This window comes from Otolemur garnettii, unplaced genomic scaffold, assembly GCF_000181295.1.
Source record: "Otolemur garnettii isolate 467f Iridium unplaced genomic scaffold, OtoGar3 scaffold00049, whole genome shotgun sequence".
Classification (NCBI taxonomy): domain Eukaryota; kingdom Metazoa; phylum Chordata; class Mammalia; order Primates; family Galagidae; genus Otolemur; species Otolemur garnettii.
Genome location: NW_003852444.1, coordinates 8,895,965 through 8,915,377, shown reverse-complemented (window position 1 = coordinate 8,915,377; position 19,413 = coordinate 8,895,965). Strand labels below are relative to the sequence as shown.

At 36.2% G+C, this 19,413-nt stretch overlaps 1 protein-coding gene across 6 annotated transcripts in view; it reads right to left on the bottom strand.

Moving 5' to 3' along the window:
• Positions 1-19,413, bottom strand: part of CNOT4 (CCR4-NOT transcription complex subunit 4) — a 136,229-nt gene that overhangs the window by 42,694 nt on the left and 74,122 nt on the right. For 3 of the 6 annotated variants that reach the window (XM_012806285.2, XM_012806286.2, XM_012806287.2), the window contains exons 3-7: positions 15,825-16,022; positions 8,672-8,758; positions 7,823-7,924; positions 6,923-7,048; positions 2,327-2,460 (exon numbers count right to left, since the gene is read on the bottom strand). In XM_012806285.2, coding sequence (XP_012661739.1) covers positions 2,327-2,460; positions 6,923-7,048; positions 7,823-7,924; positions 8,672-8,758; positions 15,825-16,022 — 647 coding nt within the window. The remainder of the gene's footprint in view (positions 1-2,326; positions 2,461-6,922; positions 7,049-7,822; positions 7,925-8,671; positions 8,759-15,824; positions 16,023-19,413) is intronic. The other 3 variants (XM_003791597.2, XM_003791598.2, XM_003791599.3) reach the window with 1 other exon arrangement.

Below are 19,413 nucleotides of genomic sequence, written 5' to 3'. Positions count from 1 at the left end.
AAAAAAAAAAAAAAAAAGAAAAAAGAAACATGTTTGCCAAGTGAAAGTTGTAAAGAGCACCTTTGCCACCACACAGTTTAGGCACAAACAATAACTAAAATGGTGAGCTCGCTGAGCACTTTCAAACCACATCAGTTATTGTGCATTTGTGTAACTACCATATAAAAACTTTCATTTTACTAATTTGTAGGCATTGGTCTTCCAACCCACTTATTTCAGTTTTGGGTCTTGAGTGGCCAGAGCCTGGCCCAGCAGCTCAGGATGCAAAGTAGGAACCAACCCTGGACAAGATGCCACTCTATAGCAGGTGCACTCATACCTCCTTCCATACTCATTCACATTGGGGCAATTTGGACACGCCAATTCCCCTAACATGCGCAGCTTTCGGATGTGGGAGAAAAATGAGAACACTCAGAGAAAACCCATACAGAAATGCGGAGAACATGCAAACTCCACAAGACTGGGAGTCAATTTTTTTTCTCATCAACATTGAATGAAATGACGTTATTTGAGGCCTGCCGTACACAAATCATTTTTAGTGAAAACCTCTGGGTATTGAGATTATATATAATATTTATTTTCTTCTGCATACTTTCATAATTTTTTCACATTTCCTCCAATAAAAAGTGTTACTTTCTTTTAATGAGAACCGTGATGTGTATAAATGTTAAAAAGCATCTGAAATTAATGTTTACTACAATAGCCTCATTTTTATACCAAGCACTACAGAAGTGGCAACCAATGAGATAAGTAATAGCGCCTGGTTCACCATAAAATAAACATACAGGACTAGTAAAGAATGGATACAAAAGATGAAAGGAAAAAAAATCAAAACTTAACAAATGAGAAAGATCTCTGGACTGAATTTTTATTCTTAGCTTTGATATAAACAAATTTCACATAGTTTACTACACAAAACGTTATGTTTTGCTTTGTGGCCTACTTATATGCACACGTACATATATGCGTATGTGTGTGTACAAGTAAGTCTTTACTTAGATAGTCTTTAATATTAAATAATTACTATCAAAGAGAACAAACCAAGGACTCCAAAATTTAAAAACAAAAATTTTTTTTAAAAAATGGACTCAGACAATAATCTATGTAGTTATTATCAGCTACATTATTTTACTACTAAATAGGTATTGTATTATAATATTTAACATGAAGACATTAAAACATCACTTAGAAAAATTTAACTGAAAATTAAAAAGGGCTTGGCACCCATAGCTCAGTGAGTAGGGCGCCAGCCACAAACACTGAAGGTGTTGGGTTCAAGCCTGGCCCGGGCCTGCTGAACAACAATGACAACTGCAACAAAAAATAGCCAAGCGTTGTGGCAGGCATTTGTAGTCCCAGTTTCTTGGGAGGCTGAGGTAAGAGAATTGCTTAAGCCCAAGAGTTTGAGGTTGCTGTGAGCTGTGATGCCACAGCACTCTACTGAAGGCAACATAGTGAGACTTTGTCTCAAAAAGGAAAATTAAAAAGAAGACAGTCAACAGTAAACCTATCCAAATTAATTATAGCTATTTACTCTGAAAATTTATTTGATAAAAGCTAAATTTACCCATAAAAAAAAGAAAAAAGTTCCTAACAAATCAAATTTATAAAATGTACAGAGTCGAATAAAATCCTACAATTATTACACTTTTTAATCAGATGATTTTCCGACAGGCCAAAACCAAATATAACTTAAGATAGGAAGATCACCATATCAGAATGAGACTTACTACTAAAGAACAAAAATTTGTCTAACCACTGACATAGTATGTCTACCCAAAACCATGTTGGGGGTAGGAGACAGGAAGTGACTTGTCTCTTAAGATGAGTAACATTCTGAATATGGAATACTCTCCTCACTCACAAGACATAACACTTCAGTGATCTTGAGACTAGCCACCCTGGAATATTTGTGTCCCTAACATATAATGCTTCCCTCAGCTAACTCCCACTCTCTCTTTTACCATATTTACCCACTTCTTATTATAATCAGGGAAAAACCTTCAATTGAGTGACAAAAGCCTTTTAATACTCAACATTCTTTAATTTCCTTTTTACTAAGGAGGGTGTTCCCTGTGCTCAGGGTGGTCTGCAAATCCCTGCAAAAGGTGAAGCCTTCAAGAGGCTAGTCTGAAGTATTTTGGGGGTATAGGAACCAGCAAATATTCAAACCTAGAAATTGTCACTCAACATGTCTCATATAGCTAAACAATTCTCCATCAATGACAGATCTTGTCAATAAGGCTTTTGCCTAAAAAAGACAGAGTGAAAGAAGACTGACAGATGTGAAGGTAAGGTGTCTGACTACATTTACAGCAATACTTACGTATCATACCTCTGCAGTGGTGTCACTTTGTTCTTATTCTTATCAACCGAACCCGTAGAAAGCTGAAGGAAATTGGGATTTAATTTATATAATTCTTGAAGTAGCTTCTGTTCATATTCTTGGTGTTTACCCGCCTAATGAAAGAAGAAATTAAAACTGCAGTGGGATTCACAAAATTGTTGGTATAAAATACTGAATTATCTTCTGCATTATTAAATATATCTTTAATAGAACATATAAGGTATTTTCATGGAATCAGAGAAACCTGTCAGGATGATTTCAGGAAATTCCTAGAGCAATGAAAATTATTCCAACAAAATTATATGATATATATCCCATAAATCAAATTAAGGCATTTCATCAAACTCTTCATTGTGTAGAAAAGGATATTAAGGGCTGGAGTGGTGGCTCACACCTATAATCTTAGAACTCTGGGAGGCAGAGGCGGGTGGATTGCTTGATCTCAGGAGTTTTGAGGCCAGCGTGAGTAAGAGCAAGACCACATCTCTATTAAAAATAGAAAAGCTAGCTGTCATAGTGGAGTATAGCTGTAGTTCAAGCTACTTGGGAGGCTGAGGTAAGAGGACTGCTCAAACCCAAGAGTTTTAGGTTGCTATGAGCTATGATGCATGGTACTCTACCGAGGGTGACAGAGAGAAACTCGGCCTCAAAAAAACAAACAAAACAAAAGGATAGTAAAGAGAGAATATTTTCACAAGCTCAAAAGCTATACAGGGCCATTTTAAATCTACTTTCCAATCTGACACACAAGAATTAAGTCTTCTAACAGGGCATAACTGAGTTTTTTGAAAATCACCCAAAATTGATCAATCAATCCAATCTCCTTTTTAATTTAAAGATTAACTTAGCTGATTACTTTCACCGTATTTAAAAAATCCATTCCATGAAGGCTATGTTAACCAGTTTGAGGTAAATATTTCAAATTGTATATAAAACCAGCACATTGTACCCCATGACTGCATTAATGTACCCAGCTATGATTTAAAAAAAAAAAATCTATTAATTTGTTTTTACTCTCCTTTCTTCTGTTGTTGCCAAGAGTAAAATAAAAATTAATGTATTTTAAACTCTAGACTAAGGGTCAACAATTTATAGCCAGTTGCCTATTTTTGTAAATGAAGTTTCAGTGGAACACAGTCATGCTCATTCATTTACATAATTTTCACAGCTGCTACTCTGCTACCATGGCAGACTGAAGTACTGCAAGAAGCGGAATAAAGTTGCTAGGACAGAGACTACATAGCCCAGAAACCCTAAAATACTTACTAAATGGCCTTTTAAGAAAAAGTATGCTGGGCGGCACCTGTGGCTCAAAGGAGTAGGGCTGGGGCCCTATATGCCGGAGGTGCCGGGTTCAAACCCAGCCCTGGCCAAAAAACTGAAAAAAAAAAAAAAAAAAGAAAAAGAAAAAGTATGCCAACTTCCGTTCCATATACAAAAAGAGAGCTATGTATTTACTGTAGTTGACAACTTGTAGAGCAAAAGGCAACATTACAAATGTTTTGGGAGAAATTGGGCAAAGATTAACTATGGAAGCTAATCATACACAAAAATAAACAATAATAAAATTAATCACTTTGAGTAACCTTTTACTATTTGTATGCAAATAATGACTAAAAGAATATTTTTACTTACCTTTAGGAATGTTATTTTTAAATTATGGTCTTAACAGATGTTACAGCAAAATCAAAATGAACAGATCGAAACAAAAGCAAAACAATCATAACAAGCAAGGGCAATGTCATTTAATTGAGTACACCTGCATCATGTATACTGTACAACGCACTGTTCCCTTCTTGGAGGCAACTTTCCTATTTCAGTTGGACCTAGAAAATTTTCCTATGGTACTAAATATGCATTAACAAGGTAAGACTTTCTGATTTTATCATGATAGAAGTTACTTAAATTTCCCTTCTACGTCGATGAAGAGCTTTTACAAAGAAATCCATTTTCTTTCTTTCTTTTTTTTTTTTTAAGACAAAGTCTACTTTGTTGCATTAGGTAGAGTGCCATGGTGTCATCAAAGCTCACGGCAACCTCAATCTCTTGGACTCAAGAGATCTTTTCTTCTCAGCTTCCCAAGTAGTTGGGACTACACGGGTCCACCATGATGCCTGGATAGTTTTTTTCTACGCTTGCTCAGGCTGGTCTCAAACTCCTGAACTCAAGCAATCCATCTGCCTTAGCCTTCCAGAGTGCTAGGATTACAGGACCATGCATGGCCAAGAAATCCCTTTTCAAAGTACTCTTACATTCAGGTAAAGAAGAGTACAATGAATTCAGGACAATACTATAAAATGAATTTTCAATTACTATTATTATTATTTTTTAGACTAAGTCTCACTCTGTCACTCTGTCACCCTGGGTAGAGTGCCATGCATCATTGCTCACAGGAACGTAAAACTCTTGGGTTTGAGCAATCCTCTTACCTCAGCCTCCCAAGTAGCTGGGGCTACAGGTGTAAGCCCCCACCCTCGGCTAGTTTTTCTATTTTTATTTTATTGTTTATTTTTTGAGGCAGAGTCTCACTATGTCACCCTTGGTAGAGCGCCATGGCATCACAGCTCACAGCAACCTCAAACTCTTGGGCTTAAATGATTCTCTTGCTTCAGCCTCCCAAGTAGCTGGGACTACAGGCACCCACCACAACACCTGGCTATTTTTTGTTGTTGTTGCTGTTGTCATTGTTGCTTTAGCTGGCCCAGGCCAAGTTCCAACCCACCACAGCCTCAGTGTATGTGGCTGGCGCCATAACCACTGTGCTACGGCCACCGAGCCTAGTTTTTCTATTTTTAGTAGAGATGGGGGTCTCACTCTAGCTCAGGCTGGTCTTCAACTCCTGAGTTCAAGCAATCCACCCACTTCTGTCTCACAGAGAACTAGGATTACTGGTGTGAGCCACGATGCCCAGCCTTAAATTATGTTTAAAAATACTAATTTTACATCTTTAAAACATGAAAAGCCTTCAAAATTCTTTCTGTAATCAATACTTCAGGAGTAATTATGGCTTTCATTAGCCATAAAGAGTTCAAGCTAATATCAAAATGACTCTACCATGGCAGTTCATAAAGACAGGTTAAAATCCCAGTGCAAAAAAGTTACAAAGGACTGTCTGTACATTTTCTTGTACTGTTCAATAAAACTTAATTGTTTTTTTCTTTAGAGATAGGGTCTTACTCTTGTCACTCAGGGTGGAATACAGGCATACGACCACAGCTCACTGCATCCTTGATCTCCTAGGTTCAAGGGTGATCCCTGCCTCCTGTTTATATATATATATATGTTTGGTTTTTTTTTTTTAAGAGATGGGATCTTGCTGTGTTGCCCAGCCTGGTCTTAAACTCTTGGCCTCAAGCAATCCTCCCCTTTCAGCCACCAAAAGTGCTGGGATTAGAGATGTGAGCCACCATACCCAATCTAATAAGGCTTTAAATTACATCAGCTGGGATGTGAAAATTCTTTGATAGAAAATTTCATTGTAACAGAACATGTCAGTAAACTCCATTACTAGTTAGAATTCAGTTTGAAATGGTTCTACCTTAAATTTCATTCAAAAAATTTTTATCCAAAAAACAAAACAAAAAACTTACTGAAGAAATCAGTTACGTTCTCAAACTATCAGAAAGATTTCATTGTAACATTGTTTTTTAGTCATAAAGACTATAATGTCAAGAAATTCCAGGGCATCTGTTATACTGGAATTTAATCAGTACCAGCTCCAAGTCAAAAAAGGTAATACTTCATTTTCAACAATAATCTTCTCTTAAAGGAGCCCTTTCTCTAGTTTGACTTGAAGAATGAGAGGTAACAATGAATGCCCCCCACCTTCTAAATGAGAAGTATTCCTGAAAAGTCCCACAGCAACAATGTCAAGTCCTCATCTACAATAGGGAAATGCAGCATTGTGCTTTGGTATAATCCTCATTTAATATGATGTATGATCAACATTTTTACTTCTAAAGGCATGTTTATACTACAAATTGAAAGGAGACAGGAAAAGAGGAAATGTAAAAGAACATAGGATATTAAGCCCTTGATTCATCCTTTATAGGATAAAAACTCACGGGACACTTTCACTGGGAGAATTAGTTTAATAAAAACGTTAGTTTGTCAGCGTTGTTTGATAGAGTATTATTTTCTAGCATGCTCTATAAAAGTAGAGACTGGGCCAAAAAAACAACTAATAATTACAGAATCCCACTTAATTTTCATTTTGTTGACATTCCCCCCTTAAAGCAGCATTTCCCCAAGTGTTTTCCTAGGTCAAATAAGTTCTAGTTGTACTGGTTGTGCCCCTACCCCAGCATTAGCATATTAAAGCCTTTGAGAAGTCCTATAGCAATAAAACCTGTTTATTTTCATTAATTTTCAAACTTGGTTGACAACTGACCCATTTTTATTGTAACACTACCCTGCAGAACTGACATTCCATGGAACACTTCGTTTAGAAAACTTTAAAGCAATACTAATTTAAAAAAAAAAATCAAATCTTTAGTTTTTGCTTTTGCAATTTTAATTTATAAAGAAAAAGTACTCCCTTTTCTACAAAATTGATAATTCACATGACTTTACTACCTGCATTTCCTCTTTTGTGAAGCTTGCAGCCTCATCCCCCAATTCATGTAGATACATGCAGTCGGGTTTGGGACACTGCATATTCTTTAAGAAGTAACTGCAGTATTTTGTTGTACCTAGAGATGCCTGCAGGAAGAAAAAGGGTAAAGGAAAAGAGGACTCAAAATGTGAACTGACACCACAGGAGAATTTCATATTTAGTGTTTTCACTTCACCTAAAATGAAGCAGAGAAATATGACAAAACAAGAAGTATGGCTAAGAACACTACAGAAATGAACTGTCACTGGTAGGATTTGTTATAGATGATACTCATTTGGAAGAACTAAAGAAAAAATCTCAGTCTATGGTTTCCAGAACTTAAAATACCCAAATCTTTCCTCTTATACATCAGGAGAGGAGACAGACAAAACTTTGTTCCATGTTATATATGACTGATTAGGCACATTAATAAGGCAAATCCTTTTTCTAAATATGCCATCCTTCTTCTATTCAAATAAAGCATTGTTTGGTGGGATCTTTCACTAAAATCTGAATCAATGACCAAACATTAGAGTACAAAAAATTAGAACCATTATCTATTTGTGATGAGTAGAATAATGGTTTCATTTTCACAAAATTATATGTCAAAATGGGAGATTTGTAAAGATTATCTCCTAATAATGAATGTGTTTATTCCCACCTAGTAAAACAGAACCCTATCTAAGATAGCAGTAAAAAATTAGCTATCATGGGTTGGTACGGATACCTAAAACACAATCTTAAAATTAAGTCTTCAAATTTAATACATAAATGCTGTTCTCCTCTACCTATTACATTAATACATAAATAGGTTCTCCTCTACTTATTACATCTTATCCTTTCCCCTTAAAAGAAAAAAAAAATCAAGAGGATCACATTACCTTAAGTGTTCTGCCATCTACTACCACATTGTTGACACACTGTATGGCTCTGAGAGCATCTTCTGACCGGATATAGGTTACATAAGCACTGGCACTTGGACCCTAAAGTGAAACATACCATTACACTGTTAGCAGTTTTAAATTAAACAACTCTTAAAAAAAAATTCTCTTACAACCTAAGGAATTCCTACTACTACTGTTAATAAAAACAGCAATAATTAGAAGCAGTAGCAGTTTTGATTAAACATTATATTAACTCATTTAAAAGCAATCACACTTAATGAATTTTACCTGATTTTAGGTATACTGTAACATACATGAATAAAATATTATCTTTTACTTTGAAGTTATTATTTTTTAAAGTCATTTGACAGGCTTGTCAAGGTTAAAAAATCTGAAATTTATCGATTAAAAAAATCAGATTTAAAGACCCTATGTTATACTATGTTCTGTCAAAAATAAATGAAATCTACTATAGGAGTATTCTATGTGCTAATACCAGCATAACAAAGATGCTCTATTAAGTTTTCAATATCTAAGAACACTATGAATAAATTAGACATCACTATTTAATTATCAGATTGCCTGATAACAGACTGAACTCCCCCTGCCCCCCCCGTTGCTCCATCACTAAATCTTTACTATTTCCCCCTTATTATTATCAATTCATTAAGTCTTAGGACAAAGGAACACTAAAACTTCCCCCATCCCACCAACAGAGGTCACTGTGCTGCTTAAGTCCATGTCCCCTCAATCTTTCTAATTACAGAAATCAAATTTTCCTTCTGAACAGCCCAGGTCAAGCCCAGACCATAGAGAGGAAAGGCAAAAATCCCTATAATTAGTTACCTGTGAGCCTGCATATGATGTGCTATTATTGATGACAACTTTATGTATTTTACCAAACTTCCCAAAATATTCTGGTCGTTTTAAAACCTATAAAAGAAGAAGAAATAAGGTATAAACTGTCCCCATTTTCATCAACTTTATCCTTATAATGGGGACATTCAATATCCCTCTTCAGTAAAGAGAAAATATTAATTTTTAATGTTTCCTCATACATGTGACTACTTCCTAAATGTACGTTGTATAGCTAACCTAAAGGAGATCAAAAGAGTCTACGTTATTCTTTCTTGACCTGAAGAAACTGAGATTCACTATGTCTGGTATTACCTACTTACCTACTATACCAACAATCTGTGAGCTCTTACCTTCACAGTGCTTTTAAACACATGACAGATCAAAGGATCTTAATTACATTATCATTAATAAATGATTACAAGAAAGTAATTTTCAAGACAATGACTAAAATTATGTATTACAGATAGGGACAGAACTGAAAGAACAGACATAAGTAGGAACTGTTCTCACTCATAAATCTATTGTATATAATATTTAACACACATTAAAATATTACATATAACCTATACCCTCAAGCTTATATGCTTTATGATTTATCGTGCATATAGTTTCCTATGCCAATCAATTTTACCATTTCTTTTTTTTTTTTTTTGGAGACAGAGCCTCAAGCTGTGGGTAGAGTGCCATGGCATCACAGCTCACAGCAACCTCCAACTCCTGGGCTCAAGCGATTCTCCTGTCTCTGCCTCCCAAGTAGCTGGGGCTACATATGCCTGCCACAAAGCCTGGCTTTTTTTTTTCTTGGTTGTAGCCGTCATTGTTGTTTGGCAGGCCTGGGCTGGATTCGAACCCACCAGCTCAAGTGTATGTGGCTGGTGCCTTAACTGCTTGAGCCACAGGCGCCAAGCCAATTTTATCACTTCTTAACTGCTTTATTCCCCCGCCCCCCTTTTTGATAAATAATAGTTGGAAAACAAATTCTTTATTACTTGGTTAATTCTTGGTGGTTATTTTCCCCCTCATATTTATCTTACCTCCATTACTTTGGGATAACCATATACATTCTTTTAGCTTCTCTTACAAACTTAACCTTGGCTAATCTGACTAGTATGTAACTTGATCCTAAAACCTCTCCCATGGTTGAGTGCAGTGACTCACACCTGTAATCCCAGTACTTTGAGAGGCTGAGGCAAGAGAATGGCTTGAGGCCAGGAGTTTGAGACCAGCTTCGGCAATATAGTGAGACTCCATCTCTACAAAAAAATTAAAAAAAAAAAAAACCTAAAAAACCCTCTCCCTCAAAATTAATTACCTTAAAATTAACTTCTTGTCTTAGAATTTACCTTTATACCTACTATAACTATAATTTCTCCAAATAGCAAGTTCTGTCTCAAGGACATCTTTCTGTATTTACTTGTTTAGGTGTGCGTACAGTATTTCTCTTTCTACTCATATTTAGTAATATTTTCCAACACTTAAAATGCAGCTAAAATGTTCTGCATTTGATATAATCAAGCTTCATGAAATAGTCTATGGTTGGTGTGCCATTAATTCTTAGTCTTCAACGTAATCCATAATTAACCTCACTGTATTTTAGGTTCTTTTAAATACAGGGTTGTGGCGTTGCTACAGTTAATTTTAATGTACTAGAAGATGAGCTTATTAATACTGGTTTTTAATATTTTGTTCTATTCAAATCCCTAGACGGATATATAATACTAATAGTGGCTAATGCAATGACCCTCAGGTTACTCATAACAAAGTCTCTGGATTGAGGGATAGGGAAGAGTATAGTTTGAAAAAGTTTTTAACAAGTGGAGTTTGGAATTTAGCTATTCCAACTTAGCTACCACTTAAATACCTGCTCCACAGAGTTTAGGGTGGTCACAGGTCATCCTGTGTCAGTATCTCCTTTAAGTGAGTTTATGACAGTAGTTCTCAATGAGGGAAGCACTTAAGAGGGCATTTTTGAGATTTGTGGAAGCTTGTATTAGGGGAAGCTTTAAAGTGACTGGGAGACACTACTGGCATTCAGTGGAATGTCTCATGAGGCTCAGGCTAGCCCCCACCCAAAAAAGAATCATCCTCCATTACTTTTTAATGTCCTACAAGATGTTCATGAAGTTGAGAAGCCTGTTTATAATTAAGTGAACATAGAAATAAATGTCATATTATATATAAATATGAAATACTTCCTCATTTTGATACTCATTAAATTTACTAAAAAGTAAATAATATGTAATTAAGGGAAGACTACACACACTTTGTCTGAAATTTTACTAATTTTTTCCAGAAAACAAAACCCCCCACAACATTAGCATTTCATGGTACCTCAACTGCTAATTCATATACCTGTAACAATTTACATTTATAGTTGTCATATTCAGTGAGTCTATAAATAGATGCAAGAGTCTTAATACTTTATTATATAGTATAAATAGTATTTTAAGCACTTAAATACACATACAAAGCTAGTTAAATGCATACTCAGATCTAGTAGGTATGAGGCAGGGCCTGAAAATGTGCATTATAACCTCCCAGGAGATACTATTATTACTGGCCCAGAGACCATACCTTGAATAGCAAAGTTCTAGAGTAGCTGTGCCCAAGAACTTAGATGTAGAAATAGCCTTTCCATGTACTTTCCTTTATTTCTCCTTTGTATACTTTTCTAAAATTATGTGTGTAGACAGAGTATATTATTGAGACATCATTTCCAAAAAGTCAAGGGAAGTTATGCAATATTAGTTTTTAAAAAGTGGGCACTGAGCCTGATAAGGTTGAATACTACTGGTTTGTGAAAATAGTATCGTGCCAACATTTGAGTGTAACACTTTCACAGCAATACGAAACTGGTCTATAATTACAGTGACATGCCACATTGCAGCTAGAATGGCATTTTCAAAGCACAAACCCAGCTATGCCATTTGTTCATAAGAACATTCAACGGATTTCCATTGCCTTGAGGATGAAGTGCAAACTCCTTAGTATGGTTAGAAAGCCCTCATGATCCACTTACCTTGACAACCTTATCTCTCACCATTGCACTCTAATCTTCCAGGAAAACAAATCACTTGCAGATCGAGGTCTTTTCCATCCAGAAGCATTTGTACAGTTCCTGTGCCAGAAGCACTTTACCCCAAAGATAGTAGAGGGGTGGTGACCTCCCTCCCTCCCAAGGTCAGATGGTATCCCTTGTGCCTTCATAGCCCACAGTACTTCTCACACATACTATTACTTCTGTAAATAAGCAGGGACTATCTTGCTTATCCAGTGCACGCTAATGTCTTCTTGTAGGTACTCAGTAAATGCTTACTGAAAAACTGACCTTAGTGTTGAACAGTAACAATTACATGGATATATATCACTATGGGGTCTTACAGAATTAGCAAATGGCTAGTGGTTGATAAGGAAAAGACTACCCAGGCAAAGGAAATCCAAAGAATTTTCAGTTTTCACATTAACTTGAACATTCCAGATTCTGCCAACAAAACTGGGTTCTAGTGAGTAAAGTAAAGGATACGGGCAACAGAGCACTCTGTACATCAGCACATTACCTAAATACTCAATGTCACATATGTACTTCACAGTGGACCAGTTTTAGTACCAATATAGACTATAAGAGGCGATCTGATAGATTTATAAGTGTCCCGTGGTATGCCTAATGACTAAAATGCACTGCTGTATACTCTTTGGAAACACAGTCAAGTATTCATGGACACTACAGAGAAGAACAAAAACTTGGTAATTAGACTAACAGAAGAGTGAACAAATGGAATGGATGGAGGAACAACTGGCCAATTATCAGTAAACACTGGAACAGGAGCTCTAAGACCACAGGCAAGTCATTCAACTTCCCTTTGCCTTAGTTTCTTGTTTGTAAAATGTTATCTCTTTTAATTCTTCAAACAAGCTGTTTTCTTGGGCTACCACACACACCTGGGAAACTCCTGTCCTTATAGGCTACCTAACACCTATTAATTCGTCAAGCCTATCCTAATTATCCTTCCTCAGAGAGCCTTTTTGTGAATCTCCACACTAGTTAAGTACTAAACTGTTATATGTTTCCAAAGGGCTGTGTACTTCCCTGTTAATAAATGCCTAGCATACATGTATACATTGCAATTTTGTCTTCTCCATTAGTCTGGAAGCCTGTTAAGGTAAAGACTGTGTGCTTGCTAACTACTTTATTTCCAACATCAATGTGCCTAATATATAGTAAGTATTGAAGAATTAATTTTCAGAATAAATGAATTAAATTCCTACAAATCTATAATTTTAAGACTTAGAAGACAATGATCAGTACTCCAATCTAATCACTGCCTCTAATTAACATGTCTTCTAGGACAGTTTTTACTTACAGTTTTTACTTAGTTTTTTTCCATTGACCAATAAATGAATATACATTTGACAATAAACCTTAGTATGAAGCTTTCTGATGTACAAAAATTATTTTCAAACTAAACCTTAATTATTCTTAAACTTTCCCATTTTTTTTTTAACCCGAATTTAGTCAAGTAATGACCAGTTCATTATCCAAAAGAGAAATAAACTAACGGGATGATCTTTGGCTTGAAAGAAACACTAATAATTTGAAAATCTTTTTGTGTTTTTGGTGAAATCAATTGTAAGTTTTCCAAAAACTGAAAATGCTATCCAGAGAAATTAAGCACATTTTAAAAGATATTTAAAAGTGGTAGTATTTAATAAAAAACAGAACACCTGTCTCTGGTCTTCCTAAGCTTTCAAGAGAAACAAATGATAGTGGCCAATGTTTAAGAAAATCCACTGTCCTTCTTGCCAAGCAAAGTGATTTAAAAAATATAAAACTAGTTGAGTGATTTTTTTAGATCTACTTAGACATATGATAAAGTACTTTTCTCATTAGTCACCCCCAGATTAATTTCCTTCTGTATAATAGTTCTTCAGATTAATCTTATGAGTTACTTGAAATAGAAGAAATCTCTGCAAGTAAATAAAAACGTATAAATCATAGATACAAAACAAGAGGTAGGAAACCTATAATCCAAAATCAGATTTAGTCTATGGTCTAATTTCATCCAGCTCTTTGGTGCTGCTTCATAAGCCTCTAGTACTAGCTGACCAGACCCAAGATATAATCACAAAAACAAGCACATCTATATCCAAGAGCTCTTAAATCAAGAGAAAAGTTCACTTTCAATAAGGCAAAAAGTAAAAGCTTTGGAAAGACAAAAGTAGATTCTAATCAATAGGAATAGAAGGAGTAAATAGAGTTGAGAGAGATAGAAGGGTTAGTACAATGCTGAGGTAGTGTTCAAGGAGATGGTCAAGATAGGTAGGATTCTGCCTTTAGGGAATAACCATTAGATAAAAAGAAGGGAGAACTGGCTGCCAAAGTTGGGTCACAGGAGTAAAATGAGCTCTCTTCTTAACATTTCTTGTTGAAGAAGTCTTTTTCTGTATAAACTCTAGGCTACTGCCTTTGCAAAGAATCTGGTCTCCTGGCTCGGTGCCTGTGGCTCAAGTGGCTACACCTAAGGTGGCAGGTTTGAATCCAGCCTGGGTCCACCAAACAACAATGATGGCTGCAACCAAAAAAGAGCCAGGCGTTGTGGTGGGTGCCTGTGGTCCCAGCTACTTGGGAGGCTGAGGCAGAATACTCGCTTGAGCCCAGGAGTTGGAGGTTGCTGTGAGCTGTGAGACCATGGCACTCTACCCAGGGGGATAGCTTGAGGCTGTGTCTAAAAAAAAAAAAAATCTGGTCTCCTGAGTATCACACAACCCACTGCCAGCATCCTTGGACCTAGGTCCTAGTAATTCTTAGGTTGCCTCCATGTTTATTGTCCACGGTAGATCCTTCTTTGTAACAACTTCCTGGCATTCACCTCTATTGATTTTGAAGCCAGGTGGCACCTATGGCTCAGTAGGTAGGACGCTGGCCCCATATACCAAGAGTGACAGATTTGAACCTGGCCCTGGCCAGCTAAAACAGCAGTGGCAACTGGAACAAAAATAGCTGGGTATTGTGGCAGGCACCTGTAGTCCCAGCAACTCGGGAGACTGAGGCAAGATAATCACCTGTGAGGTGTGACGCCACAGCACTCTACCAAGGGCAACAAAGTGAGACTCTTGTCTAAAACATAAAATAAAATAAAATAAAATAAAATAAAATAAAATAAGATTTGGAAGCCCTTCATGGTAAACTCATCATAAAGCAGACATTTTCCTCCATAAAGTTTCTCCTTCTGGGCCATTAGTAAGCCAAGTATGAAGGTTCACCTCCTTAAGCATATTCACTACAACCCTGCTTCTGATTGGTACCACAACGAACATTACTTTAAATCCTTTTTAAGCAAGTACTTTTGGAAGATCCCTAAAATCTAGCTCTCTCCTCTTAAGTAAACATTCTAGCTGACAAAAAAAGCTTCTATATGCCTTCCCAAAAATCTAGTCAGCACCTCATTATCTCAAAGTAAAAATTAACAGGTGCATATCCAAGAGTCTCAAGGAAAGTATGAGTTCTAGATTAATAAGGTTGGTAGTGGAAGTAGAGAAAAAGAAGTAGTGAACAAAAAGGTTAAAATCTCCCCGGCCCCAAAATGATGACAGAGAACTCTGTCCTTTATTTCACTTCATTTGTCTCTTCCTCTTTCCTCCAAACTGGCTTAGAATAAATAAGTCAAGAATTGATGATGATACAACATAGCAACAGTTCTGAAAAAGCACGAATTACTACTTTGGTGGGTTACTAAGCTCTCTAGTGGGTTCAAGTACCTCCATCTCCATTGTTGGTCTTTATACAGCTACAGCAAAGAGGAAAGAAATAGAATATTCATGTCACATGGTAAGTCTTAACAGCAAGAGAATCATTACTCAACTGTCACAGACCATTACCATTAAAGAGGACTTCAGAAATCTGTTTCCACTCCTTACTTTTACAACTGAAGAAACTGAGGCCAAGAAAGGTTAAGACATTTGCCAAAGATCAAAACTAGTCATTAGTTTTCAGCAATTATTAAAAAGTTATTTCTTATTTTCTCCCAAGATTTAACATTTTCAGAGGACTCTGACAGTTAAGCAAGGGCAACTGTTTATTTCCAAATAAATTAAGCAAATGGGAAAAATATCAAGATGACAAAGAAAACAGAAGAGGACTTACCTCAGGGTCTGCTAGGCGCTGAGACAGACCTACAACAAAGACGAGGTTTTTTTGCACAACACGTACACTAGCCAAATGTTTGCGATTTTCTGATATTTTCTGTTTTCTCTCATTTTGTTTCTGTTTTTTCTCATTCTTTATCCTTTGCAGTTCTTCCTGGGAGAGTGGTTTATAAACTGCTGGGTCTTCTGGATATGGCTTTAGGCATAAAACAGAGTTTAGTATTAAATAAATTAATAGAGAAACTGCATTAACAACAGTTATCCAGTTGGCACATACATGATTATTTGTTACATTATACCTTTTTCTCAACATTTTAATTAGTTAAAAATATTTTTTATTTAATAAAAGGTAAATGTTAAAATAGTTCTAAAAATATTTAATTTTTGGAGCTTAGCAGGGACTACCTTCAGTGCTAAAAATTAACATAAAATGTGCTAGACAAAACAATAACAAATACTTATAAATAATAACAAATAAATAACAAAAACTTATAAATAACAGACACAAAAACAACAAATCAATCTTGGTATTCTTAAGTGTACCCAACATGATTTATGGGAAGAGTAAGCTTCTACGGTGTGATGTAAGAGGTGAACAGTGTTAGGTTCTCTCATCTAAATATGGGTTTTACATAGTATGATCAACAGATACTTAAGGAAAACTTACTCCATGCTAGAAGATTAATGAGGTTATATATTGCTGATGTAAGAGGAAGAGAGATGGGTAAGTAAGGAAGAATATACAATATTCTCCCTCAGGGGTTTGCATTTAGGTTCAACAATTCCTAGCCACTTCACTTTAGGCAAATTAATAAACTATGCCTTAGTATCCTCATGATTACATGAAAATAATCTTAAAGGTTGGTGTGAAGATAAAAATAACACCATAAAGCAAATTTTTTTTATTTTTATTTTTTTGTAAAAACAGAGTCTCACTTTGTCACCCTCAGTAGAGGGCCTTGGTGTCACAGCTCACAGCAACTTCCAGCTCTTGGGCTTAGGCGATTCTCTTGCCTCACCCTCCTAAGTCGCTGGAACTACAAGCACCCACCACAATCCCCGGCTATTTTGTTGTTGTTGTTGCAGTTTGGCCAGGGCCAGGTTTGAATGCCCCCCACCCTCGGTATATGGGGCCAGCGCTCTACCCACTGAGCCACAGGTGCCTTACCCATAAAACAATTGTTATTGTTCCTAGAACACAGTTATCCCTTAACAAACAATATTGATTTTATTTGTCATATATCTTTATCTTCTCCTCTTCACCATTATGATATCATTTTCACTCTTAAGACTTCTGGACTCACAGCGGCTGGCTTTGAACCCTAGTTCACCCTTCACCGTCTAATACATTTTGACTAAGTTGTTGTGACCTTCCTGCCTCAGTCTTCTCATCTATAAGATGGAAATTTCAGTATTTTATTTAGAGGGTTTCAGTGAGAATTAAAAGAAATAATACACTTACAATGTGATTAAAACCATGTCTTGCACTTAAGCATTCAAAAAATCAGTTACTACTACTACTAATAAATACTGCTAATGATAAGTGGAAGATGAATCACATTAAATACACTAATATTTAAAGCTAGATATAAAGAGATTCCAAAAATGGGAAACACAACTGGTTAGGAATTGTACCTATCAGAATATAAGAGTGGGAAAGAGTGCCAACAAGAAGAAAAGTGAAAAAAGAAGAGTGAAAGAATTCCGTAAAAGCCTGAACCCTTGTTCTCCCTTTAAAGTTACTTTCATCTCTTTACATATAAGTTAAAAATAAAAGCCAATAAAAACTCTTCAACTTGTGAACTTACAGGACTAATGCTAAAGGCAATTAAGAGAGTCTGATATCACTTCATATTCCTTGACCTCTTCTAGTATGTATCTTAAAGACATCTGTTCTTTCTCATTTATGCCCATTTTTAACTTTAACTTCCTGTTTTGTAAGAAACCTTGTACTCTTCATAGTTTACCTTACCATCAATGAACTAGACCTAGTTACCTAAAAAAGTTTTTTTTTTTTTTGAGACAGAGTCTTACTTAGTCACCCTGAGGTTGAATGCCGTGGCATCATAGCTTACTCACAGCAATCTCAAACTCTTAGGCTCAAGAGATTCTCTTGCCTCATGAGTAGCTGGGACTACAGGCACCCACAACAATGCCCAGCTATTTTTTTTTTTAGAGATAAGGTCTCGCTCTTGTTCGGGCTAGTCTCGAACTCCTGAGTTCAGGTAATCTACCTGCCTGGGCCTTCCAGAGCTCTTTGGATTATAGGTGTGAGCCACTGCGCCCAGCCTCTGACATACTTCTTAATGCTTCAATAAGATATAAACACCATACTATTCAATTTGAATCTGAATTTCTTAGCTAATTCATCTTATTTGGCATACTCTAACTTACTTGTGACTGGAAGACAGACAAAACAGATGACTCGATATTTTACCTGACTTTTGTATAATCTTAGGTCTTTCTCCAGTATCAAATGTAAATCTAGCTCATTTTAAGAGTTCAATAAATACATGTCAACTGAACACCAAGCTACTCTTCAGAACTAGAAATCTGCTACTGCTAGTGGTCTAAAAAACAAAACAACTCACCAAAAAACAAAAGCAAACAAAACCCCTTAAATTTCTGAATTAAAATATAAATTATTTTTGGCATTTTAATTTAAGGAATCAAATGTTTAAAGACTATTAAAGTATGTTTAATTCCTCAATCAATTATATAAAACTTCCTCATGTAAGTTCTTCCTCAGTGTTTCCTTTCAAAACTTCTTATTCACTTACTTTCTTCTCTATTTATTTTTCTATACTTACATTAATCATCTCTATCAAATCTTATTCTGTCTGACCTTGATAATTACCTTGATGCTATTTGGAGCCATAAAGACAGACATCGAACTTGTATATCAAGAAAGAAAAGTATAGGCCAGGGTGGTGCCTATGGCTCAGCGAGTAAGCACAGTGCTGGCCCCATATACCGAGGGTGGAGGGTTTGAACCCGGCCCTGGTGAAATTGCTACAAAAAACAACCAGGTGTTGTGGTGGGTGCCTGGAGTCCCAGCTACTTGGGAGGCTGAGACAAGAGAATGGCCTAAGTCTAAGAGCTAGAAGTCGCTGTGAGCTGAGATGCCATAGCACTCTATCGAGGGCGACAAAATGAAACTCTGTCTCTTAAAAAAAAAAAAAAGAAAGAAAGAAAAGTATAGGCCAGGTGCAGTGGTTCACACCTGTAATCCTAGCACTCTGGGAGGCCAAGCCAGGTGGATGAGCTCACGAGTTCAAGATCAGCCTGAGCAAAAGCGAGACCCTGTCTGTCTCTAATAAAAAGTAGAAAAACTGAGGCAAAAGGATCGCTTGAGCCCAAGTTGGAGGTTGCTGTGAGCTATGACACCATGGCACTCTACCCCAAGGTAATAGCTTGAGACTCTAAAACAACAAGAACAAGAACAACAACAAAAAAATAACCATGGCACTTTACCCAAGGTAACAGCTTGAGACTCTGTCTTAAAAAAAAAAAAAAAAAGAAAAGCATAAAAATGAACTACATACTAATTAAAATACTTTCCCATAAGATCACTTAAATTTTTTATT